Here is a 27,855-nt window from a genome sequence, read left to right on the forward strand (position 1 = left end):
GACCCCATTTTGGAAAGAAGAGACCCCAAGGTATTCGCTGATGGGCATAGTGAGTTCATAGAACTTTTTATTTTTTGTCACAAGTTAGTGGAATATGAGACTTTGTAAGAAAGAAAAAAAAAAAAAAAAAAAAAAAAAAAATCATAATTTTTCCGCTAACTTGTGACAAAAAATAAAAAGTTCTATGAACTCACTATGCCCATCAGCGAATACCTTAGGGTGTGTACTTTCAGAAATGGGGTCATTTGTGGGGTGTTTGTACTGTCTGGGCATTGTAGAACCTCAGGAAACATGACAGGTGCTCAGAAAGTCAGAGCTGCTTCAAAAAGCGGAAATTCACATTTTTGTACCATAGTTTGTAAACGCTATAACTTTTACCCAAACCATTTTTTTTTTACCCAAACATTTTTTTTTTATCAAAGACATGTAGAACTATAAATTTAGAGCAAAATTTCTATATGGATGTCGTTTTTTTTGCAAAATTTTACAACTGAAAGTGAAAAATGTCATTTTTTTGCAAAAAAAATCGTTAAATTTCGATTAATAACAAAAAAAGTAAAAATGTCAGCAGCAATGAAATACCACCAAATGAAAGCTCTATTAGTGAGAAGAAAAGGAGGTAAAATTCATTTGGGTGGTAAGTTGCATGACCGAGCAATAAACGGTGAAAGTAGTGTAGGTCAGAAGTGTAAAAAGTGGCCTGGTCTTTCAGGGTGTTTAAGCACTGGGGGCTGAGGTGGTTAATGACCAGGCCACTTTTTACACTTCTGACCTACACTACTTTCACCGTTTATTGCTCGGTCATGCAACTTACCACCCAAATGAATTTTACCTCCTTTTCTTCTCACTAATAGAGCTTTCATTTGGTGGTATTTCATTGCTGCTGACATTTTTACTTTTTTTTTTGTTATTAATCGAAATTTAACGATTTTTTAGCAAAAAAAAATGACATTTTTCACTTTCAGTTGTAAAATTTTGCAAAAAAACGACATCCATATATAAATTTTTCTCTAAATTTATTGTTCTACATGTCTTTGCTAAAAAAAAAAAAAAAAAGGTTTGGGTAAAAGTTATAGCGTTTACAAACTATGGTACAAAAAAGTGAATTTCCGCTTTTTGAAGCAGCTCTGACTTTGAGCACCTGTCATGTTTCCTGAGGTTCTACAATGGCCAGACAGTACAAACACCCCACAAATGACCCCATTTCGGAAAGTAGACACCCTAAGGTATTCGCTGATGGGCATAGTGAGTTCATAGAACTTTTTATTTTTTGTCACAAGTTAGTGGAATATGACTTAGTAAGAAAAAAAAAAAAAAATCATTTTCCGCTAACTTGTGACAAAAAATAAAAAGTTCTATGAACTCACTATGCCCATCAGTGAATACCTTGGGGTGTCTTCTTTCCAAAATGGGGTCACTTGTGGGGTAGTTATACTGCCCTGGCATTCTAGGGGCCCAAATGTGTGGTAAGTAGTTTGAAATCAAAATCTGTAAAAAATGGCCGGTGAAATCCGAAAGGTGCTCTTTGGAATGTGGGCCCCTTTGCCCACCTAGGCTGCAAAAAAGTGTCACACATGTGGTATCTCCGTACTCAGGAGAGGTTGGGGAATGTGTTTTGGGGTGTCATTTTCCATATACCCATGCTGGGTTAGATAAATATCTTGGTCAAATGCCAACTTTGTATATAAAAAAAAAAAAAAAAAAAAAAAAAAAAAAAGGGGAAAAAGTTGTCTTTTGCCAAGATATTTCTCTCACCCAGCATGGGTATATATAAAATGACAGCCCAAAACACATTTCCCAACTTCTCCTGAGTACAGCGATACCACATGTGTGACACTTTTTTGCAGCCTAGGTGGGCAAAGGGGCCCACATTCCAAAGAGCACCTTTCGGATTTCACCGGCCATTTTTTACAGATTTTGATTTCAAACCACTTCTCACGCATTCGGCCCCTAAAATGCCAGGGCAGTATAACTACCCCACAAGTGACCCCATTTTGGAAAGAAGACACCCCAAGGTATTTCGTGATGGGCATAGTGAGTTCATGGAAGTTTTTATTTTTTGTCACAAGTTAGTGGAATATGAGACTTTGTAAGGAAAAAAAAAATAAAAATCATTTTCCGCTAACTTGTGACAAAAAATATAAAATTCTAGGAACTCGCCATGCCCCTCACGGAATACCTTGGGGTGTCTTCTTTCCAAAATGGGGTCACTTGTGGGGTAGTTATACTGCCCTGGCATTTTCCAGGGGCCCTAATGTGTGGTAAGTAGGTAAATGACCTGTGAAATCCTAAAGGTGCTCTTTGGAATGTGGGCCCCTTTGCCCACCTAGGCTGCAAAAAAGTGTCACACATGTGGTATCGCCGTATTCAGGAGAAGTTGGGCAATGTGTTTTGGGGTGTCTTTTTACATATACCCATGCTGGGTGAGGGAAATATCTTGGCAAAAGACAACTTTTCCCATTTTTTATACAAAGTTGGCATTTGACCAAGATATTTATCTCACCCAGCATGGGTATATGTAAAATGACACCCCAAAACACATTGCCCAACTTCTCGTGAGTACGGCGATACCACATGTGTGACACTTTTTTGCAGCCTAGATGCGCAAAGGGGCCCACATTCATTTTATGAGGGCATTTTTAGACATTTGGATCCCAGACTTCTTCTCACGCTTTAGGGCCCCTAGAATGCCAGGGCAGTATAAATACCCCACATGTGACCCCATTTTGGAAAGAATACACGCCAAGGTATTCAATGAGGGGCATGGCGAGTTCATAGAAATTTTTTTTTTTTGGCACAAGTTAGCGGAAATTGACATTTATTTTTCTCACAAAGTCTCCCTTTCCGCTAACTTGGGACAAAAATTTCAATCTTTCATGGACTCAATATGCCCCTCACGGAATATCTTGGGGTGTCTTCTTTCCGAAATGGGGTCACATGTGGGGTATTTATACTGCCCTGGCATTCTAGGGGCCCTAAAGCATGAGAAGAAGTCTGGAATATAAATGTCTAAAAAATTTTACGCATTTGGATTCCGTGAGGGGTATGGTGAGTTCATGTGAGATTTTATTTTTTGACACAAGTTAGTGGAATATGAGACTTTGTAAGAAAAAAATAATAATAATAATTTTCGTTAACTTGGGCCAAAAAAAATGTCTGAATGGAGCCTTACAGGGGGGTGATCAATGACAGGGGGGTGATCAGGGAGTCTATATGGGGTGATCACCCCCCTGTCATTGATCACCCCCCTATAAGGCTCCAATCAGATGTCCGTATGTGTTTTGCGGATCCGATCCATGCATCAGTGGATCCGTAAAAATCATACGGACATCTGAATGCAGCCTTACAGGGGGGTGATCAGGGAGTCTATATGGGGTGATCACCTCAGTCATTGATCACTCCCCTGTAAGGCTCCATTCAGACGTCCGTATGTGTTTTGCGGATCCGATCCATCTATCAGTGGATCCGTAAAATTCAGAGGTCCGTATGAATGGAGCCTTACAGGGGGGTGATCAATGACAAGGGGGTGATCAGGGAGTCTATATGGGGTGATCAGGGGGTGATCAGTGGTTCATAAGGGGTTAATAAGTGACAGGGGGGGGGGGTGTAGTGTAGTGGTGTTTGGTGCTACTTTACTGAGCTACCTGTGTCCTCTGGTGGTCGATCCAAACAAAAGGGACCACCAGAGGACCAGGTAGCAGATATATTAGACGCTGTTATCATAACAGGCTGGAGATCCACTCGCTTACCTTCCGATCCTGTAAACGCGCACGCCTGTGTGCGCGCGTTCACAGGAAATCTCGCGTCTCGCGAGAGGATGTGCCTGCGCGTCCAGGAGGAATGAATCAACCACCTCCAGGACGCGTCGCTGCGTTCGGCGGTCCGGAGGTGGTTAAACAGTTATTAACCCCTTGGTGACCTCTGCTGTACGTGTATGGTGAAAGTCGCCACTTTAAAGATAGCGCCCACTCGCACATGCAGAAAGCGCCTGCCGGATACGGGAAAACGTATGCCAACTGATGGCATTTGTAAGACGTATCAGGATACTGATCAATCTTAAAAATGCCTGATCAGTACGCAGACCGGAAGGACAGATCCGGCATTCCAGTATTTTGAATGCAGAGTCCGGCACTAATACATTCCTATGGGGAAAAAAATGCCAGATCCATCATTCAGGCAAGTCTTCAGTTTTTTTGGGCCGGAGATAAAACCGTAGCATTGCTCTCCATTCAGAATGCATGGGGATACAACTGATCAGTTCTTTTCCGGCATTGAGCCATTTTGACGGAACTCAGTGCCGGAAAAGAAAAACGCAAGTGTGAAAGTACCCTTAACTCCTTAAGGACAGCGCTTTATTTCATCTTAAGGACCAGGCCATTTTTTGCAAATCTGACCAGTGTCACTTTAAGTGGTGATAACTTTAAAACGCTTCGACTTATCCAGGCCATTCTGAGATTGTTTTTTCGTCACATACAGACCAAAAGTTTGGACACCTTCTCATTCAAAGAGTTTTCTTTATTTTCATGACTATGAAGGCATCAAAACTATGAATTAACACGTGGAATTATATACATAACAAACAAGTGTAAAACAACTGAAAATATGTCATATTCTAGGTTCTTCAAAGTAGCCACCTTTTGCTTTGATTACTGCTTTGCACACTCTTGGCATTCTCTTGATGAGCTTCAAAAGGTAGTCCCCTGAAATGGTCTTCCAACAGTCTTGAAGGAGATGCTTAGCACTTGTTGGCCCTTTTGCCTTCACTCTGCGGTCCAGCTCACCCCAAACCATCTCGATTGGGTTCAGGTCCGGTGACTGGAGGCCAGGTCATCTGGCGCAGCACCCCATCACTCTCCTTCATGGTCAAATAGCCCTTACTTTCAAAGTTTTCCCAATTTTTCGGCTGACTGACTGACCTTCATTTCCTAAAGTAATGATAGACACTCGTTTTTCTTTACTTAGAATTTGTATTATGGCAAGAAAAAAGCAGCTAACAGTCTATTCAGTAGGACTATCAGCTGTGTATCCACCTGACTTCTCAACGCCACTGATGGTCCCAACCCCATTTATAAGGCAAGAAATCCCACGTATTAAACCTGACAGGGCACACCTGTGAAGTGAAAACCATTTCAGGGGACTACCTCTTGAAGCTCATCAAGAGAATGCCAAGAGTGTGCAAAGCAGTAATCAAAGCAAAAGGTGGCTACTTTGAAGAATCTAGAATATGACATATTTTCAGTTGTTTCACACTTGTTTGTTATGTATATAATTCCACATGTGTTAATTCATAGTTTTGATGCCTTCATAGTCATGAAAATAAAGAAAACTCTTTGAATGAGAAAAGTTTCAATTTCTCTACTTCTATAATACCTCCAAAAATTGTTATTACTTTACATTCCCTATATGTCTACTTCATGTTTGGATCATTTTGAGAATGACATTTTAGTTTTTGGGGATGTTACAAGGGTTAGAAAGTTTTCAGAAATTTAAAAAAACCCAATTTTTAGGGACCAGTTCAGGTCTGAAGTCACCTTGTGAGGCTCCTCAACCGTGACCTCCCTTCCGGGTACATAGGCCTGTACAAATTTGGCCCCAAAGTGATCAATGACCGGCCTGATTTTGCACAGGGGGTCATAGGCAGGATCACCTTGGGGGAACCATGCTGCATTTCCGGATGGCCTCAAACTGGGAGCGTGTCATGGCCGTACTGTAAAGTGGGGTAAGTGGGGTCTGGTAGAGGATGTCCCCAATCCAGTAATGCCTGACACTAGGTTTCTTGACTAGGCCCATATGCAGCACGAGGCCCAAAAATGTCCTCATCTCGGCTGCACTGACCGGAGTCCAGCCACCGGGCCTAGCCAAAAAGGAGCCCAGGTGTTGAGCAACTAACTGTTAGGCGTACAGGTTTGTTTGCTCCACCATTAGATTTACAAAGTGGTCACTGAAAAAAAGACAAAAAAAAAATAATATTCAGTGAAGCCCACTGTGGAAATCTGGATTCCTGATTGGCCTACAAACTCAGGAATCACGGGCTCAAACCGCTCTGGGGTACACCAGACAAGTTCACCAGTAGGGGGCTCCGGTGGATTTAACTGGTGGGCCGGAAAACTAGTACGAGCCCCAGAGCTGCTCGTACTAGGGTGGGCCACAGGGTCCCTAGCATGGCGGACCCCTTGCTCTGCCGCTTGGGGGCTCATCATCGCTAGATGAGGACGCGGATGACAAAAGGAAAGTGGGGTCATCCTAGTCCTCACTGGGACTCTCGAACTCTGAGGCAAGCTCGGCGTATGCCTCCTCTGCCGAGAACATCCGGCAGGCCATAGGGGAGTGTGTGTCTGCATGCGTGTTAAACTTTATTTGGTGTGCGTGTGTGTGGGGACACGGGTGTTCGTGAACTCATCCTAAACCTAAACAGGCAAAAAAAAAAATGGGGAAAAAAATAAAATAAATCAAAAAAAAAATCGCTGATCAAACGTCCAAATTTGATCAGCAGTGGGGTGTGCGATGTGCTAACAGTGGCCGGACGCTAAGAGTGCCGGCCACAGTCAGCGTACGCACACAAAATAAATATAAAAAAAAACCTGCCTGCGCCCCACAAAAGTTGTGGGGGCAGGGGGGTGGGGCAAGCTGCTACACCCCTGGGGGGTCTAGGGTCACACAGCTGTGCTGTGGACCCCAGACACCCGATTTAGGGTGATGCAATCAGTAAGGCCTCTTTCTCACGGGCATTGCGGAAAAATGTGCGGGTACGTTCTGGGAACACCCGCGATTTTTCTGCACGAGTGCAAAACATTGTAATGCGTTTTGCACTCGCGTGAGAAAAATTGCGCGTGTTTGGTACCCAAACCCGAACTTCTTCACAGAAGTTCGGGCTTGGGATCGGTGTTCTGTAAATAGTATTATTTTCCCTTATAACATGGTTATAAGGGAAAATAATAGCATTCTGAATACAGAATGCATAGTAAAACATCGCTGGAGGGGTTAAAAAAAAATAATAAATTTCAACTCGCCTTAGTCCACTTGTTCGCGGCCCGGCATCTCCTTCTGGCTTCATCTGATCTCTGTGCAGCAACAGGACCTGTGGTGACATCATTCCGGTCATCACATGGTACGTCACATGATCTTTTACCATGGTAAAAGATCATGTGACGTACCATGTGATGACCGGAGTGACGTCATCAAATGTCCTTGACCTATAATTAATGCTCACCACAGGTCCTATTCAGTAAAGGGGACAGAAGTGATACCGGGCTACGCGATCAAGTGGATTAAAGGAGAGTTAAATTTTTTTTATTATTTTTTTTTAACCCCTTCAGCGCTGTTTTACTATGCATTCTGTATTCAGAATGCTATTATTTTCCCTTATAACCATGTTATAAGGGAAAATAATAATGATCGGGTCTCCATCCCGATCGTCTCCTAGCAACCATGTGTGAAAATCGCACCGCATCCGCACTTGCTTGCGGATGCTTGGTATTTTCACGCAACCCCATTCATTTCTATAGGGCTTGCGTTACGTGAAAAACGCACAAAGAGGAGCATGCTGCGATTTTCACGCAACGCACAAGTGATGCGTGAAAATCACCGCTCATGTGAACAGCCCCATAGAAATGAATGGGTCAGGATTCCGTGCGGATGCAATGCGTTCACCTCCCGCAACGCATCCGCATGGAAAACTCGCTCGCTCCCTAAATATCCCTGCCTAATCTAACTTGTCCCTAGCCTTTCCCTAAATACCTGTTGGTGCTGGGGCACAGATGGGGTGCTGGATCCTGATCTCTGCACAGATGGGGGGTGCTGGCTCTGAGACACGACGCAGCGCTCCTCTCTCCTCGGGCTTCCGGACTGAAAAGGACAATGAGAGGCGATCCTGAGAGGCAATGTCACCATCACCTCTCAGGATCGCAGGATGGTGATTGGTGGTGTATTATCACACCACCGATCACCATCCTGTTCCGGGTTATCAGGTCCCCAGAGACCCAAATAACCCAGAAACGCAGCAAACCGCAAGTCTGAATTGACCTGCGGTTTGCTGCGATCGCCTACAGGACACACACACACACACTGTTCAGAGACGCACATTTTTCCTTCACTGAAAATCTCCCATTTAAGAAGTGCCAATAAGTTCTCAATAGGTTAAAATAAAAAGAGAAAAGTCAGTCCTGTGTCCCAACACGGACAGTTACTTGCGCTGCTGCTGGTCCCGGAGTAGTGTGGTAGGTAATTCACACTGGATATACATATAATGAAGGTTTTGGAACCGCGCTGCTTGAGACTATAGTGAATAGCACAGGGCACCGGCCCCTCTCCTCTTCACCCAAAGGATCCGATCTTCCACAGACCTCCTCCTCTACAGGGTTTAAGAAGATTGGCAGAATAGTGAAGCACCCTTTTGCAAGTTGGTTTAAAAGGTTTTATTCTACTCACAAGAGTCGGTAGACAAAAAGCATATAACACAATAAAACCGTCACGTTCCTGCCCGACCCGGGTTTCGCTGCCTCGCTTCTTCAGGGGCGACAACTGCGCATGTCCGCAGTAGGGCCCTTTAAATAGCCCAGCTTATCCCATTACATGAGCTGGTATTTATCCGGATCATATCCCAAAGTTACAAACAGTTTCAAATCATACATATTAAAATTACAAACTGTAATCTTTTTATACATTCAAAATAAAAGTAAAATAAAAGTTTCTCTTGCTATTATAAACTTGTTCACATATTCACCCTTTCGGGTTACCGCAATTCTGTTTAATAGGTATACTTCTTCAACCTACTACTAAACATTTCTATCCCACATCATAGCAGCCGATATCTTAAATCCCTCAAGCTTTACCTACAATGTTCATAGTGCCGTCACCTAGGCTCCGCCCACTCCAGGAACGTCATTCAGGTATTCTCGACCTCGCCTCCTCCCTCCGACGCCCACATCACGATGTACCACCGCCCAATTGAACGGTCAGACCTTCATGACGTCGCTCAAAGGTCCTCAAGAGGCAAGGTAAAGAAAACCTGAATAGCGCTACCAATAGAGACACTCTACGGAACTCCGCTCCATTTTTTTTGGATAACATACAGTTAATATTTGTTAATAAATGTATGAGAGAAAAAGTGAAAAGGGCTGATAGGGACTATAGGTTCTCCTTCGTGACAAAATACTGCTCGATGTCTGACAATATTAAAAAAGTGGTGAAAAAGAACTGGGGAATATTAAAGAACGATCCAATATTGGGAAAAATTATACCAGACAATCCCTCCTTTATTTTTAGGAAAGCGGCTAGTATTAGAACAAAGCTTGTGCACAGAGCTATCCCCCCAGTGAATATAAAGTTAAATAAGGAAGGAGGAAAATTCACTTGGTGTGGATTTTGTGCAGGGTGTAAGAACCGGAATACAAAAGAATGGCAGAGAAATATTAACTGTATGTTATCCAAAAAGAATGGAGCGGAGTTCCGTATAAGAGGAAACTGCTCGTGCGAAAATGAGGGCATCATATACGTGCTGGAGTGCCCCTGTGGGCTCCAGTACGTGGGTAGGACGGTAAGGAAGCTGAAAGTTAGGATACAAGAACACCTACGGAACATCAAAAAAGGTCTGATGACCCACAGTGTATCAGCCCACTTCAAGCTCACGCATGGAAAAAATCAGCGGGGCTTGAAATTTGCTGGAGTAGAAATTGTCAAGCCACACTGGTGAGGAGGGGATTCGTTGGCACAAATTAATAGAAAAGAGGTAGAGTGGATCTACCAGCTAGGGACCCTACAACCAGGTGGGCTGAACATAGAATTTGATTTGAAACCATGCATATTGTAAGTGTCTCTATTGGTAGCACTATTCAGGTTTTCTTTACCTTGCCTCTTGAGGGCCTTTGAGCGACGTCATGAAGGTCTGACCGTTCAATTGGGCGGTGGTACATCGTGATGTGGGCGTCGGAGGGAGGAGGAGAGGTCGAGAATACCTGAATGACGTTCCAGGAGTGGGCAGAGCCTAGGTGACGGCACTATGAACATTGAAGGTAAAGCTGGAGGGATTTAAGATATCGGCTGCTATGATGTGGGATAGAAATGTTTAGTAGTAGGTTGAAGAAGTATACCTATTAAACAGAATTGCGGTAACCCGAAAGGGTGAATATGTGAACAAGTTTATAATAGCAAGAGAAACTTTTATTTTACTTTTATTTTGAATGTATAAAAAGATTACCGTTTGTAATTTTAATATGTATGATTTGAAACTGTTTGTAACTTTGGGATATGATCCGGATAAATACCGGCTCATGTAATGGGATAAGCTGGGCTATTTAAAGGGCCCTACTGCGGACATGCGCAGTTGTCGCCCCTGAAGAAGCGAGGCAGCGAAACCCGGGTCGGGCAGGAACGTGACGGTTTTATTGTGTTATATGCTTTTTGTCTACCGACTCTTGTGAGTAGAATAAAACCTTTTAAACCAACTTGCAAAAGGGTGCTTCACTATTCTGCCAATCTTCTTAAACCCTGTAGAGGAGGAGGTCTGTGGAAGATCGGATCCTTTGGGTGAAGAGGAGAGGGGCCGGTGCCCTGTGCTATTCACTATTGACCGGGGAACATAGTCTCAAGCAGCGCGGTTCCAAAACCTTCATTATCAAGTTCTCAATAGGGGTTAGGTCAAGAAAGGAAGGGGACCATGTGATTATTCTTTCATCCTTAAGACCTTTACTAGCTAGCCATTTAGTGGAGTATGTGATGGAACATTGTCCTACATAAAAAGCATGGTTTTCTTCAAAGATGTAGACTTTTTCCTTTAAGTTTGGGAGTTGAATTTCAGTCCATCTTCACGAAAAAGGTCCTCATTAATACCAGTCCATAACAAAACCCCACCCACTACCTTGCTGGCTTCTGAGTAGAAGTGGAGCTCTGTGCCGTTATTAATCCAGCCACAGGCTTGTCAATCTGGGCCAGCAAGAGTCACTCATCTCATCAGTCCATAAATAATTTGAGGGTTCATTACCTTGGCCAAGTGTCTGAGCACCGAATGCCTTGTACTTCTGGGCACTCCAGGGAGGTTGCAGTTGTGGAATATATGACAGCAATGGAAGATATTGGGTTCCTGGTCGCTCCATGTTTGATTCTTCTTAAATCTCCGGCAGTCAATTTGGAAATTTTTTATTTTTATTTTTTTAACTCAACACGCTTTTTGCGACCCTGTTGACCATTTGCAACAAAATGTTTGATGGTTCTGTGATTACGCCCCAATATCTTAGCAATTTCAAGGGCGCTGCATCCCTTTGAAAGACTTAATTTTTGACTTTTCAGAGTCAGTTAAATCTTTATTGGCCCATTTTGCCAGAGAAAAACAGGGGCCTAAAATTATGCACACCTTGATAAAGGGTCTTGATCTTTTTAGGCCACACACTCTTTCGTTGCACAAACACACATCACCTCATCATGCTTTAACCCAATAAGCATTCAAATTTATACAGCTTTGAGTGGGAAAATATGCATAAAAATGATATGGTCAAAATACTCACTTGCCTAATAATTGCACACACAGTGTAGTCAGTAGTGAATACACATTCAGAATGCATAAGGCTACTTTCACACTTGCGTTTTTTTTGCCTGATCTGGCAGGGTACAGAAAAAACCATATGAACGGATCTGGTTGTATTATCTTTAACATAGCAATGACGAACAACACTGAAAGTCAATAGGGAACGTATCCGTTTTCTATTGTATCAGAGAAAACTGATCCTTCCCCATTGACTTGCATTGTGGGTCACGTTGGATCTGTTTTGAACCACATCCCATGACGTAAAGAAAACCGCAGCTCTCCAGTATGGGAACGCAACCAAACGGAACGCACTTTGGAGTATTCTGTTCAGTTCTGTTTCGTTCCCATTGCCAATGATTGGGGACAAAACGTAAGTGTTTTTCTCCAGTATTGAGATACTCTGCCAGATAAGAGAAATACTAGTGTGAAAGTCAGTCAGTAGTGAGAACACAAGTATGTAGTATGCAGAGGGAGTGAGTGATCGCTGACCAGCAGATGCAGTGCAGGTACGCTTTCAGCATCCTGAATCAACACGATTACAAGGCCCAGCCAATCACAGACCTCGCAATCAGGGCTATATATTCATCTGCCCCCTCCAGCAACTGATTCTTTTTTAAGATAGAGAGTGAAAAAACCCTGCATGCAGGACTTTTTTCCCAGTCTAAAATAACGGATTTCAGGTGGAAATGGCTAAAACGGATGCAATATGTGCATAGCGAATGCCTAAAACACAGGATCTATTTTTTTTGCTGTTTGAGATGGCAGACTTGGAAGGGTTTAAGGACAATGCTATCAAATACTAACCAAGTGTATGTAAACTTCTGAGCCACTGAAGAAAAAAACTGAAATAAATCAGTCTCTACTATTATTCTGACATGTCACATGCTTGAAATATAAAAGTCATTCTAACTGACCTAAGAGAGGGAATGTGTAAAAGGATTAAAATGGCATGAACTATGAAAAACAGAGCTTTAATCCCTTCCTGACATGGCCATTTTCCATTTTTAAGGTTTTTTTTTTGCTACTCTGTCTTCACAAAGCAATAAACTATTTTTTCGTATAAGTGTTTTTTTTTTTTTACTTCACATTTTTTCTTTCTTATTTGAGTCACACTAAGTGATTATAACAGGCAACCATTTGATTGCCAAGTTTATTCTGTAAGGATACTTTATGCATTACAGAATATAGAATTCAGTATATTCCAAGGCAGTGCTGCCATCTGCAGGCCTTCATTTGAATATAACAGTTAAATGTCAGCAATCGGCCTTATCGCCAATCACAGACTTTAGCATCAGGGGTCTGCTATGTGACACTGCAGGCACCTGGCTGCTAAGGCACTTGCTCCGCTACACAGAGGAAGCCATCTCCGACATCTGCCATACTATTACAGCAGATGTCAGAAAGGTGAATGTAGCTAAGGGGAATGTAAACGTTTCTGATTCAAGAGCTCTTTGTCATGGATTTTCACCAACTGCTCTGCATAAGTTTTTCAAGGTGAGTAAGTGTGCAATAGTAAAGCCGAAGAAGTAGTTTCTAAAACTCACTCAAGACTTTGAAAACTCTGAGTAGATGAGTTGATGTGACCAAATGGAGACACAAACAATAGTATTAAAAACCCTCACAATATACTTACAAGTCATCCTTGAACTGCTGACCATCTTCGCTATCCACAGCTAATTTTATTGCTTCTTTTTCACGTCTCTTTTTTTCTCGCTTTTCTTTTTTAGAAAGGGTCCTCTTGAAATTCTGTATTACACCTTCCTTTTCCTGCTTTTCAGGTCCATTACTCTGAGTCTTCTAAAGTTAAAGACAGAAATGCAACTGGTATTAACCTAATGTGACCTACATTCAGAAAGGCAATTCAGAAAACAAGTTTCACAGGCATTTCCAGTCTACTATCACTGTGCATGGTCTTGCTGAATCAATTGGAAAGAATAAGTGAGACTGCTGACTAAGGGCTGTCTCACACGAGCACGCTCCGTGTGCGAGTGTGATCCTCCGCACTGGACTTGCAGGAGAGCACGGCATTATCATATTTATAATGCTATGTGCCTCTGCTTGACCTTATTTCTACAGAATCATAATGACAGCTTTATTATCCAAATCATGATAATGCCATGCGCTCCTGCAAGTCCAGAGTGGAGGATCACACACACAGCGCGATTCCTGCAATGGACTCGCTTGTGTGAAACAGCCCTAAGGCTACTTTCACACTAGCGTTTTTTTGAGGATCAGTCATGGATCTGCAAAAACACTTCCGTTCTGATAATATAACCGTCATGAATGGATCCGGTTGTATTATGTGTTATATAGCCAAGACGGATCCTTTATGAACACCATTGAAAGTCAATGGGGGACAGATCCGTTTTCAGTTGTGTCAGAGAAAACGGATCCATCCCCACTGACTGTCAGGACGGATCCGTCTTGCTCCGCTTGCAGTGTTTTTCTGTCCGCGATGAGGACGCAACCAAACAGAACGGAATACATTTTGGTGCTCTCCGTTTAGTTCAGTTCACTCTTGTCCACATGGACAATAAATGGGGACAAAACTGAAGTGTTTTCTTCCGCTATTGAGATCCTATGACAGGTCTCAATAGCAGAATTGAAAACGCAGATGTGAAAGTAGCCTTATCTATACAATCCCAGTTTATGCTCCTGCTGCTAAAGCCCCACATGATTACAATACAAATACTGGCAGTCGACTTTAAAGGGCTTCTGTTTGTTTGTTTTTGTCTCCTTAAAAGCCTTATGCTGCGATTTCTCAATATATAATGCTATTACTCAGTTTGGTTCAGTAGTTATATAAAAAAAAAAAAAAAAAAAAAAATGACTTTTATAATATGCAAATTACCTCTCTAGCAGCAGGTAGGGCGGCTACCTGCTGCTAGCAGCCGCATCCTCCATTCATGACGACGCCCCCTCCTCATGTTGATTGACAGGGCCAGTGAACGCGCTCGTCCTCTGACTGGCCATGTCTGCGTTTTAAATCTCGCGTCGGTCTTCACATGTACACCCGGCGCAGGCGCACTAAGGATGGAGCGGCCGAGCGAGCGTCCTCCACTCAATGCGCCGGCGCCAACTGAAGACCGGCGCAAGATTTAAAACGCAGACAGGTCCAGTCAGAGGACGAGCGCATTGGCTGGTCCTGTCAATCAACATGAGGAGGGGGCGTCATTATGAATGGAGGATGCGGCTGCTAGCAGCAGGTAGCCGCCCTACCTGCTACTAGAGAGGTAATTTGCATATTATAAAAGTCAGTTTTTTAAAAAATAAAGTACTGAACCAAACTGAGTAATAGCATTATATATTGAGAAATCGCAGCATAAGGATTTTAAGGAGACAAAAAAAAAAAAAAAAGTTTAGTGGAGTCACAGAAGCCCTTTAATAGAACAGCGCACTGTATTGAGCTATGCCATTTAAGACATTGGGCTGACAATGGAACATTAAATTATTAAATTTGTATTACAAAGACACAGTGTTCAAATGAGGATAATGCCAAATGTTAATCTTCCTCCGTGGAATCCAATACATCTACTTTACTTTACACTTTACAAGAAAGACAATAAGAGCTTACATAAAGACCTTGTATAGATCCAGATAACCAAATATATGTCATCATCCATACCTAAACAGTGGTAGTACTTATTTCTGTATTTCATATAATTTGAACACACAAAGGTTTACTTCACAAGTAATTTAGAGGGGTAGTCCAACCACTAAAGTCAAAATTAAAAGCTGATGTGCTTACAAGAAAAAAAAAAAAAAAAAATTCCAAGCAGCTCAGTTATCATAAACATGTTCCAGATCTTCATTAATTTTGAGTGAGGGGTTGAACAGCCCCTTTAACCACCTCAGCCCCCCTAGCTTAAACACCCTGAAAGACCAGGCCACTTTTTACACTTCTGACTACACTACTTTCACTGTTTATTGCTTGGTCATGCAACTTACCACCCAAATGAATTTTACCTCCTTTTCTTCTCACTAATAGAGCTTTCATTTGGTGGTATTTCATTGCTGCTGACATTTTTACTTTTTTGTTGTTATTAATCGAAATTTAACGATTTTTTGCAAAAAAAAAATGACATTTTTCACTTTCAGGTGTAAAATTTTGCAAAAAAAACGAGATCCATATATAAATTTTGCTCTAAATTTATTGTTCTACATGTCTTTGATAAAAAAAAAAAAATGTTTGGGTTAAAAAAAAAATGGTTTGGGTAAAAGTTATAGCGTTTACAAACTATGGTACAAAAATGTGAATTTCCGCTTTTTGAAGCAGCTCTGACTTTCTGAGCACCTGTCATGTTTCCTGAGGTTCTACAATGCCCAGACAGTACAAACACCCCACAAATGACCCCATTTCTGAAAGTAGACACCCTAAGGTATTCGCTGATGGGCATAGTGAGTTCATAGAACTTTTTATTTTTTGTCACAAGTTAGCGGAAAATGATGATTATTTTTTTTTTTTTTCTTACAAAGTCTCATATTCCACTAACTTGTGACAAAAAATAAAAACTTCCATGAACTCACTATGCCCATCACGAAATACCTTGGGGTCTCTTCTTTCCAAAATGGGGTCACTTGTGGGGTAGTTATACTGCCCTGGCATTCTAGGGGCCCAAATGTGTGGTAAGGAGTTTGAAATCAAATTCTGTAAAAAAAATGACGAGTGAAATCCGAAAGGTGCTCTTTGGAATATGGGCCCCTTTGCCCACCTAGGCTGCAAAAAAAGTGTCACACATGTGGTATCTCCGTATTCAGTAGAAGTTGGGGAATGTGTTTTGGGGTGTCATTTTACATATACCCATGCTGGGTGAGAGAAATATCTTGGCAAAAGACAACTTTTCCCATTTTTTTATACAAAGTTGGCATTTGACCAAGATATTAATCTCACCCAGCATGGGTATTTATGTAAAAAAGACACCCCAAAACACATTCCCCAACTTCTACTGAATACGGAGATACCAGATGTGTGACACTTTTTTGCAGCCTAGGTGGGCAAAGGGGCCCATATTCCAAAGAGCACCTTTCGGATTTCACTGGTCATTTTTTACAGAATTTGATTTCAAACTCCTTACCACACATTTGGGCCCCTAGAATGCCAGGGCAGTATAACTACCCCACAAGTGACCCCATTTTGGAAAGAAGAGACCCCAAGGTATTCGCTGATGGGCATAGTGAGTTCATGGAAGTTTTTATTTTTTGTCACAAGTTAGTGGAAAATGATGATGATTTTTTTTTTTTTTTTATTTTTTTTTTTCATACAATCATCATCATTTTCCACTAACTTGTGACAAAAAATAAAAAATTCTAGGAACTCGCCATGCCCCTCACGGAATACCTTGGGGTGTCTTCTTTACAAAATGGGGTCACTTGTGGGGTAGTTATACTGCCCTGGCATTTTCCAGGGGCCCTAATGTGTGGTAAGTAGGTAAATGACCTGTGAAATTCGAAAGGTGCTCTTTGGAATGTGGGCCCCTTTGCCCACCTAGGCTGCAAAAAAGTGTCACACATGTGGTATCTCCGTATTCATGAGACGTTGGGGAATGTGTTTTGGGGTGTCATTTTACATATACTCATGCTGGGTGAGAGAAATATCTTGGCAAAAGACAACTTTTCCCATTTTTTTTATACAAAGTTGGCATTTGACCAAGATATTTCTCTCACCCAGCATGGGTATATGTAAAATGACACCCCAAAACACATTCACCAACTTCTCCTGAATACGGAGATACCACATGTGTGACACTTTTTTGCAGCCTAGGTGGGCAAAGGTGCCCAAATTCCTTTTAGGAGGGCATTTTTAGACATTTGGATACCAAACTTCTTCTTACGCTTTTGGGCCCCTAAAATGCCAGGGCAGTATAAATACCCCACATGTGACCCCATTTTGGAAAGAAGACACCCCAAGGTATTGGCGAGTTCATCGAGTTCATAGAAAAAAAAAAATTTGGCACAAGTTAAAGGAAATTGATTTATTTATTTTTTTCTCACAAAGTCTCCCTTTCCGCTAACTTGGGACAAAAATTTCAATCTTTCATGGACTCTATAAGCCCCTCAGCAAATACCTTGGGGTGTCTTCTTTCCAAATTGGGGTCATTTGTGGGGTGTTTGTACTGCCCTGGCATTTGAGGGTCTCCGCAATCATTACATGTATGCCCAGCATTAGGAGTTTCTGCTATTCTCCTTATATTGAGCATACGGGTAATGAGATTTTTTTTTTCCGTTCAGCCTCTGGGCTGAAAGAAAAAAAATGAACGGCACAGATTTTTTCATTCGCATCGATCAATGTGGATGAAAAAATCTCTGCCAAAAAAAGAAAAAGGAGGGGAAAGGCGTCTGCCAGGACATAGGAGCTCCGCCCAACATCCATACCCACTTAGCTCGTATGCCCTGGCAAACCAGATTTCTCCATTCACATCAATCGATGTGGATGAATAAATCATTGCCGGGATTTTTTTTTTTTATATATATATATATATACAAAGTGTTTGCCAAAGTATATGAACACCGCCACCTCCTCAGCTCATATGCCTCGGCAAACGTATCTTTTACTGCAGAGGAGAAATCTCGTCTTGCAGCGCCGCATACACCGACTTGCGTGTAATCTGACAGCAGCGCAATGCTTCTGTCCGAATGCACATCAGTGCTGCAGCTAGTCGATCGGTTGGTCCACCTGGAAGGTAAAAAAAAAAAAAAAAACAGGCCGCAAAGCAATAACTTTATTAACTTTAGAACAGAACATATTAACTTTTTTTTAACTTTTTTACTTACCGGTAATTTTTTTTTTGTTTATTTTTTTTTACCTTTATAGAACAAACCTCTCCTTCCCCATGGGACAATGTGCAAATCGCCCAAAGATGTGGCAAAGTACATTATGCACTTTATCCCAGGTGAAAGGAGAGGTTTGCAGCAGCTGTGAGTAAAAGGGCCCTAATAGCCCTGTGTGCCTGTCCTGTGAGATGCAATCCCTATGCGAAGTGTACCTGTGTGTGGTACTTCCGGAAACACTCTCCATAGCATAGGGCAGGGTGGTCAGCACAGTCAGGACAGAAATAGCGGGTGTCACGCCTTATTCCACTCCTGCTACAGACACGACATCTTTTTCGGGGTGACGGTTGGGTTGAGGTACCAGGAACGACACTGGGGAAATGTCGCTCGTGTAGACGGCTAACTACACTGGTGGATGGGGCCACGGAACCTCCTGGGTAAAGGAGGTTCTCGATGATCTCTTCCTGGAATTTGAGGAAAGATCGTGTTCTCCCAGCCTTACTGTAGAGAACAAAACTATTGTACAGCGCCAATTGAATTAAATATACAGACACCTTCTTATACCAGCGTCTGGTTCTGCGGGAAACTAAATACGGAGACAACATCTGGTCATTGAAGTCCACCCCTCCCATGAGCGCATTATAGTCGTGGACACAGAGGGGCTTTTCAATGACACGGGTTGCTCGCTCAATTTGGATTGTCGTGTCTGCGTGAATGGAGGAGAGCTTGTCTCTCCATTTCACCGCGAGCAGTTCTTAGTTACACAAGGCAGCCCTCTCCCCCCTTGCAAGACGGGTGGTTACAAGCCGTTGGGGGAAGCCCACGCGACTAGTTCGCGCGGTGCCACAGGTGCAAATCCGTTCTAGAAACAAATGCCTAAAGAGGGCCACACTTGTGTAGAAATTGTCCACATAAAGATGGTACCCCTTGCCGAATAAGGGTGACACAAAGTCCCAGACTGTCTTCCCACTGCTCCCCAGGTAGTCAGGGCAACCGACCGGCTCCAGGGTCTGATCTTTTCCCTCATAGATCCGAAATTTGTGGGTATAGCCTGTGGCCCTTTCACAGAGCTTATACAATTTGACCCCAAACCGGGCACGCTTGCTTGGGATGTATTGTTTGAAGCCAAGGCGCCCGGTAAAATGTATTAGGGACTCGTCTACGCAGATGTTTTGCTCAGGGGTATACAAATCTGCAAATTTCTGGTTGAAATGGTCTATGAGGGGCCGAATTTTGTGGAGCCGGTCAAAAGCAGGGTGGCCTCTGGGACGGGAGGTGGTGTTGTCGCTAAAATGCAGAAAACGCAGGATGGTCTCAAATCGTGTCCTGGACATAGCAGCAGAGAACATGGGCATGTGATGAATCGGGTGCGTGGACCAATATGACCGCAATTCATGCTTTTTTGTCAGGCCCATGTTGAGGAGAAGGCCCAGAAAAATTAAGTTCGGAAACTTGGACTGGTTTCCACTGGAAAGGCTGGGCATAATAGCTTCCCGGGTTTGCGGTTATAAATTGTGTGGCATACCGGTTTGTCTCTGCCACGACTAAGTCCAAGAGCTCCGCAGTCAAGAACAGCTAAAAAAATCCCAGGGCCGAAACGATTTGAGCCGTCTCAACCCGAACTCCAGACTGGGCGGTGAAAGGGGGAACTACTGGTGCGGCTGAAGTTGGTGACTGCCAATCAGGGTTTGCCAGCACCTCAGGGATTCTAGGGGCTCTACGGGCCTGTCTGTGCGGTGGCTGCGATGGGGTAACTATTGCACGTGCCACCGTACCAGCTTCAACTGCCCTTCTGGTGCTCGCTACTTCACCATGTTGTACGGCAGTGCTGGTACTAGGTCCAGGAAGGGCTGCGCTGCTGGTGTAGGCCTCACCACGTGATCCGGCAGCGACAACCCCACTCTGCTGCTCTTGAAGCGGATCCTGCGCAACCTGTGGTCTAGCGACATGGGGCCGGGTACGCCTGGTGCTGCCAGGGACCTCCACCTCCTCGTCCGAACTTTGGGTCAGAGAGCCACTGCTTTCCACAGGTTCATATTCTGACCCGCTAGATTCGTCAGATGAGGGTTCCCACTCCTCATCCGACTGGGTCAGAATCCTGTAGGCCTCTTCAGAAGAATACCCCCTGTTTGACATTTTGGACTACTAAATTTAGGGGTATTCCCTGAGACTACCCAAGAAAAAAAGCAAACCTGTCTTACAAAGGGGAGGCTAGCGAAGTACCGGAGGCCGCTGCGGTTGATAAAAAATATCAAAACTGATTTTTTTATCGCCGCAGTGCGTGTAAAGTGAATGTGCAGTGATCAAAAAAATATATTTTTTTGTCACTGCGGTAGGGCGGGCGTGGGTGAACGCACGTGTGGGCGACCGATCAGGCCTGATCAGGCAAACACTGCATTTTGAGTGGAGGGCGAGCTAAGGTGACACTAATACTATTCTAGATCTGACCGTGATCAGTTTTGATCACTTACAGATACTATAAAAGTACAGATGCTGATTAGCGATACGCTAATCAGCGAATAAAAGTGACTGCGGTGGGATGGGCGCTAACTGACGCTAACTACCTAACCAAGGGGCCTAAACTATCCCTAAAACCTAACAGCCAATACTAGTGGAAAAAAAAAAGTGACAGTTTACACTGATCACTTTTTGTCTTTCACTAAGTGATTGACAGGGGCGATCAAAGGGGTGATCAAAGGGTTAATTGGGGTGCAGGGGGGTGATCAGGGGCTACAGTGAAGTGTTTGGTGCTACTCACAGTTCAGTCTGCTTCTCTGCTGGATCCAACCGACGAAAAGGACCAGCAGAGAAGCCATATAACAGATCATATTTACTAATATGATCTGTTATATGGCCAGTGATTGGATTTTTTAAAAATCGCCAGCCAATGATCGTTGCTGGCAGGCTGGTGACGAACTTCTTCTTTAACTTTTGCCGGCCCGCGATGCGCATGCGCGGGCCGGCTTTGAGCGTCATCTCGCGTCTCGCGAGATGACGCGTATATGCGTGACTCTGCGCAGCGCTGCCACCTCCGGAACGCGATCCTGCGTTAGGCGGTCCGGAGGTGGTTAAAGAACAGGTTGATTCCTCTTTGTTATATTAACCCTTTCAGGACCCCGAGATTATCAATTTTTGCGTTTTTGATTTTTACACCCCCACCTTCCCACAGTCCTAACTTTTATTTTTCCATTCACATAGCATTATGAGAGCTTATTTTTTGCAGGACAAGTTGTACTTTCTAATGGCACCATTTACGGTTGCATATCATGTAGTAGGAAACGGAGGGGGAAAATTCCAAATGGGGTAGAATTGGGAAAAACGCAATTCTGATAAAAGTTTTAATATATTTTTTTTATTATTTTACACTGTACACTACGCGGTTAAATTGACCTGTTATCTTCATTCACCAGGTCAGTACGGTTACAATACCACACTTGTATAATTTTTCTTGTGTTTTAATACTGAGAAAAAAAAAATTTAAACCTTTAAAAAAAAAAAAAAAAAAAAAAAGTGGGATTCTGACCCCTATAACTTTTTTGTAGTTTGTGTACGGGGCTGTGTGAGGGCTCATGTTTTGCGGGACGATCTTTTCAGTGATACAAATCTGAAAAGTGTACGACTTTTCGATCTTTTTTTTTTTTTTTTTTTTTTTAAATAAAGTGATTTGGTAGTTGAAGTGACAAAAAAAAAAAAAAAAAACAATTTGGCAGTTTATATTTTTTTCTCGTTACGCCATTTGCCGTATGCCATTTATATTGTTATATTTTAATAGTATGAGCATTTCCGCACGCGGCGATGCCCATTATATTTATTTTTTAATGTTTAAGTATTTTTATTTTAAGTAAAAGGCTTAAACTTTTATTTTTTTATATTTGTAAAACCTTTTTTTTTTTTTTACTTTTTTAAGTCACCTTGGGTGACAATAACTGGCAATTAGATTGCCCATTGTCTTCATTGATGGCTATATAGCCATCATTGAAGACTTTATTTGCACTATACCAATACAATGCTGCCACCTAGTGGCCTGTATTGGTATAGTCCGTCTAATAGGCTCTGATGCCTGCTTGAGGTTTCAGCCTATTAGAGCAGTGTAACAGGTTCCACCATCTCAGCCGGGGAATACCGTTACCGGAACGAAGTGTGCGACTTCCGCTTCCAGACTGCGCAGATGCCATGGCCACATTTGACCATGGCATCTGAAAGGCAAAATATATTAAAAATAGCAGAAACCCGGGGGCTATGGCACCCACTGCACATGCGAGCTGGCGTCATGCTTGGGGACTGGACCTTAAGGGGTTAAATAAAATGTCAGCCATTTGCCAGTACAATGTGAAAGTAAGAAGCGCCTCCCTTTGTGTGTGCCTGGTCGCCTTGTACCCTACCCAATTGTCCTGTGGTAGCAGCTCTGAAGTAGTTTTTAGGACCATCTCAAACATAAAAATTAGAAACCTCCTCAGACTCACTACCAGTATGAAGGTCAATGATTATACAGGGAGAAACATATGGATAAGAGAGAGAGAAAGAGAGAAAGAGAGAAAGAGAGAAAGAGAGAAAGAGAGAGAAAGAGAGAGAAAGAGAGAGAAAGAAAGAGAGAGAAAGAAAGAAAGAGAAAGAAAGAGAGAGAAAAAAAAAAAAAGAGAGAGAGAAAGAGAGAGAAAGAGAGAGAAAGAGAGAGAAAGAGAGAGAAAGAGAGAGAAAGAGAGAGAAAGAGAGAGAAAGAGAGAGAGAAAGAAAGAGAGAGAGAAAGAAAGAGAGAAAGAGAGAGAAAGAGAGAAAAAGAGAGAAAAAGAGAGAAAAAGAGAGAGAAAGAGAGAGAGAGAGAAAGAGAGAAAGAGAGAGAGAAAGAGAGAAAAAGAGAGAGAAAGAGAGAGAGAGAGAAAGAGAGAAAGAGAGAGAGAAAGAGAGAGAGAGAGAGAGAGAGAGAGAGAGAGAGAGAGAGAGAGAGAGAGAGAGAGAGAGAGAGAGAGAGAGAGAGAGAGAGAGAGAGAGAGAGAGAGAGAGAGAGAGAGAGAGAGAGAGAGAGAGAGAGAGAGAGAGAGAGAGAGAGAGAGAGAGAGAGAGAGAGAGAGAGAGAGAGAGAGAGAGAGAGAGAGAGAGAGAGAGAGAGAACAAAAAAAACATTTGGCATATGTACCAGGAGACTCCTGGGCAATTTCTAAAGGGGTCAATCTGCAATGTGGGTATACTGTTACTCTACAGCTGCATGGAAAATGTTTTTACAATGGTGGTCATCTGCGTACAACTATGCAATAGTTTAGTATAAAATTATGTAAAACACACTGTGGATGGTGCATGTATTGGGAGAGTCATGCCCAAAAGGAGGACGAAAGCAAATGAGGCAAAACAAAAAATGCAATGATTATACGATGTTCGGTGAAGGAAACGGGCAGTACCTTTGGAGGCATCAGGTCATTTTCATTCTTGAGCACAAATCTTCCTTCCCTGTCATCCTTATTCCAGTTAAGCTGAACCACCAAAGGCTTCTCATCAACATCAAGTCTTCTTTCTTCTTTAAGACATTAAAGCAGTGCATTAACATATCAAACAAAACACCCTTAACCCTTCCAGCTCCTATTTAGTATCTGCTGAAATTAGCTCGCAAGAGCAGGATATAATCGTAATATAAAGCAATGGAATATATTAAGGCTATATAAACAGGAAATGACACCTAAACCTGTGATACTGGGCATAGTATGGCTAATAGTTGAACGCAGTAGGGCAATATAAGTTTTTTCTAAATGTGCAAATTATAAACACCATGATTAATAAACACTAACCCCCGCTGACATGAACTTCATACAAAGAGTAGCGAGGAGAGGATAACATTCTCATGTCAGGCCGAAACTTTTCTGCTAAGGTTTCTATGACATCTTGCGTTGTGGCGGTGCTTGACACTCTGATGCATTTTGTAGCAAAGTTTCCTGCTGCTTTGTCTTGGAAGTAAAACCTCATAACGCCATGGAACTCCAAGTCCTAAAACACACAACATGAACAAAGATTCATACGCCAATTACAACAATGAGCAGATGTGCATTTTATTTTTCAACTTAAAAGCAGTCACAAGTAAATCAAACCACCAACAGCGAGCAGATTACTTTAAGGCTGCATTCACAGGACCGCATGAACGAGTCCGCATCCGTACCACAATTTTATGGAACAGGTTTGGACCTATTAATTTCTATGGGGCCACAAAAGATGCGGACAGCACACTGTGTGCTGTCCGCATCCATAGTTCCGTGCTGAGGTCCCTCAAAAGAAATAAAAAATTGCAGACAAGAATAGGCATTTTCTATGATGGTGGAACGCACATGAGCCAGTATCCGTGTTTTATGCATGCAGGCTTATTTTATGTGGGATGAGATAGTTTTTGTTAATACCTTTTTGATCACTTTTAGTCAATTATGTTTGTGAGGTAAAGTGATAACAAAAAAGTAAGGCCTTGGAACGAAAGATCAGAAGCCATGTTACAAGATGCTTTGGCAGATGTTCTGAATCAGCTCAGATAGTGACATTAATGTACTCACAGAAGCAGTACTGGAGTACCTACAGTTTTTAATAGAAGTAACAGCACAAAAAAAAAAAAAAGTTTGCAATTTTACTGAATCAGAAGCGGTGGGTAGACCAAACATGGTAAAATACATCTGTTCAAATAACTTCTGGCTATATTACCCTAGATTGCCATTCACTGAATACCCTTTAATACTTTGATCATTAAAATACCCATTTTCATGAAAAAAATATGGTAATCATATAAGCTCTGCGTTGTAATACAGAGAGTCAGCGATAACCTTAATCATGAGCATTTTAATTATGAGAATAAAAGTTAAAAGGGGTTGTGCAGCAATTTAAATTCACAACCTATCGATGGGCTAGGTAATCAACATCTGATCGTGGAGGTCGACACCCGGGACCCCACAGATCAGACGTTTGAAGAGGAGGTGGCGTTCCATACAAGTGCTACTTCTTGTTAGTCTCAGAAGTACAGTGTAAATACAAGTAGCCATGGAGTGAGTACTTGAAATCAAACTATGCCACAGCTCCACAGGAGACAATGCAGAACACTCGTATGGAGCACCACCTCCTCATCAGCGGGGATGCCAGGTGTCGGATTCCAGCCAATCATATTGATCCAGAAGTATTCGCTCCATACATGGGCCAGGATCCCTTGATAAAGGTACATACTCAACCAAAACGTTGGGACTTTCTTTTATGGTCCAATATATTATATACATACTCTGGATGGAAATTAAACACAAAATGATGTAATTGCACAAATATGTATTAAATCACTTGAAAAAGAATCTTCTGATGTGCCATAGAGCTCCCTTTTTGTAATCCTATATTGATGACCTATCCTGAGGATAGGTCATCAATATAAATCACTGCATAACCCCTTTAAGTATTAAGGAGATTCAAGTGATGGCAAAAGTTAATACAGCCATTAACTATTTGAACAGATGCACTTTAGAACATGATGCAGATTTCTGGAGACAAGAGTGAATACAAGAATGACATCATACAATCTTCTCAGTTTTGGGAAGGCCACAAAAAGGAAATAAGGACAAGACAGAAAACCAGTTTGAAAAGTGGATAGCAAGGCTCTGCGGCAAAGCATGAAAGGGATAATGGGTTACAAGAAAAAAGCTATATAGTTATTGTCACAAGTGGATTCTTCTCTTGTGAAAAAAAAAATGTACTTACCTTATGCGTGTTTTGATATTACAGGATCAGACGCATGCACGATAAATGGCATGCATGGAGATTTAACAGGAAAGGAGACTGCAATTAACCCCTTAGTGACCACACAAAAAAAAAAAAAAAAAAAAAAAAAAAAATCGCATTCCAAGAGCTATAACTTTTTTGTTTTCTCATCAATGTACTTGTATGAGATTTTTTTTTTTTTTTTTTCAAAACAAGTTAAAGGTTTTTAATGCACCATTTTGGGTACATGTAATGATTGATTAAGGCCAGCTGTTTAGCTAAAACCCCATTTGTTTACGTCAGTAAAAATATGTATTAGTGGTCACTAAGTGGTTAATGGGGTTGTGCAGCCTGTTTATAATGATGACCTAGGATTGGTCACCAATATCTGATTAGTGGGAGTCCAACACTGCATCCCCACTAATCTGCTATTTGAAGAGGAAGAAAAGTTCTATGCCAGCATTGCTTACTCTTCATTACTCTGCCCATCATCTCGGAAGTGCAGCATAATTACAAGTACTCGCTCCATTCTCTTGAGAGAGCTCTGAGTGCCAACTGCACCCATTCCGTATGTTCGCCACCACTGCTCTAGAGATCATATCTGCTTATCACTACCAGGCTCATTGGACCCACTGCCAAAACTGATGGTCAGATTATGCAATCACACACGTTCTTGTGACGGGTAATGGGAAAACACCAGATACACACAAGAAATGAATAGACAACAGTCTAGACCTCAAAAGCTAAGGAAGAGGAACCTCCTAATAATCCCTAGGCCTTTCCCTAACTCCTGCTAGTATGAGCAGATCCTGATGGTTGAAATGCTCATACGCCGGATACCTATGCCCTGCTAAAACTGACGAGCCCTAGGATAGATAACAGGAGGCGAGACAGCTGGTTCCTTCCCAGATGAAGAAATCCAAGTCGCCCTGAGGCCTAGAACCAAAACACACCAGAGAACAAAACGGAACAGCCAACTTGAACTTAGTTTTGAGATGAATGGAGAAGCAGGAGATCCAAGACCAACAAGCTCTAGCAACTCCAAAAGGAAATCTCAACCGCATGGTCAGCAGTGTGAGGCGGACCTAAATAGAGCCTCATCACTGATAACAAGCAGAACCTGAGGAGAGGTGAGATCCTGCCAAATAACATACAAAGAGCAAAACAGATAGACCTGTCAGATTGCCTCACGTGAAGCAAGTCTATCCGATCTTCTCACCTCAGTCACGGGAGGGATTGTGACTGTACCAAACCCCCCCCCCCCCCATCTTCTACGGGTGGCCTCTGGACACCCAGGACAGACCTTATCAGGATGCGCTCTTCACAAGGAGACTGGCAATCTTGTCGATCGCCGGAAACCACATTCTTTGCTCTTCCAGTGTACGACATATTGAAGAGATCCACAAAAAACACGCGAGTTCACTATTCTGGCAATCTGAAAGTCAAGATTACCATCCACCATGACGGGAGGGGGTGGCAGGGAGGATGGTTCAGCAAGTTCGACATATTTTTCAAGCAATGACTTGAAAATTCATAATGTGTTTCGCAACGTCTGCGGAAGTACAAGATGAAAAGCCACCGGATTAATGATGGCAGAGATCTTGTATGGCCCAATAAACCTTGGCCCTAACTTCCAAGATGGTACCTTCAACTTAAATGCTTGTGGACAGCCACACAAGTCACCCACTCAGGTCCAGACAACTCATACGTCTCTTGACAGCCATACGTTTATACTTTTTGCCCATTTTATTTAGATTGTTTTGAATCTTCCGCCAAATAGATGACAACGAAGAGGAGAATCTTTCCTCTTCAGGTATACCAGAAGTCTCAGTACCAGAAAATGTGCCAAACTGCAGATGGAACCCATA

General features: G+C 42.4%; 1 protein-coding gene across 11 annotated transcripts in view; it reads right to left on the reverse strand.

Annotated features, from left to right (window-relative positions):
- AFDN (afadin, adherens junction formation factor) overlaps positions 1-27,855 on the reverse strand; it is a 508,028-nt gene that overhangs the window by 438,610 nt on the left and 41,563 nt on the right. For 8 of the 11 annotated variants that reach the window (XM_040429420.1, XM_040429421.1, XM_040429424.1 and 5 more), the window contains exons 2-4: positions 24,064-24,259; positions 23,680-23,795; positions 13,152-13,315 (exon numbers count right to left, since the gene is read on the reverse strand). In XM_040429420.1, the coding sequence (XP_040285354.1) occupies positions 13,152-13,315; positions 23,680-23,795; positions 24,064-24,259 (476 nt within the window). The remainder of the gene's footprint in view (positions 1-13,151; positions 13,316-23,679; positions 23,796-24,063; positions 24,260-27,855) is intronic. The other 3 variants (XM_040429419.1, XM_040429428.1, XM_040429427.1) reach the window with 1 other exon arrangement.

This window comes from Bufo bufo, chromosome 4 (genome assembly GCF_905171765.1).
Source record: "Bufo bufo chromosome 4, aBufBuf1.1, whole genome shotgun sequence".
NCBI lineage: Eukaryota > Metazoa > Chordata > Amphibia > Anura > Bufonidae > Bufo > Bufo bufo.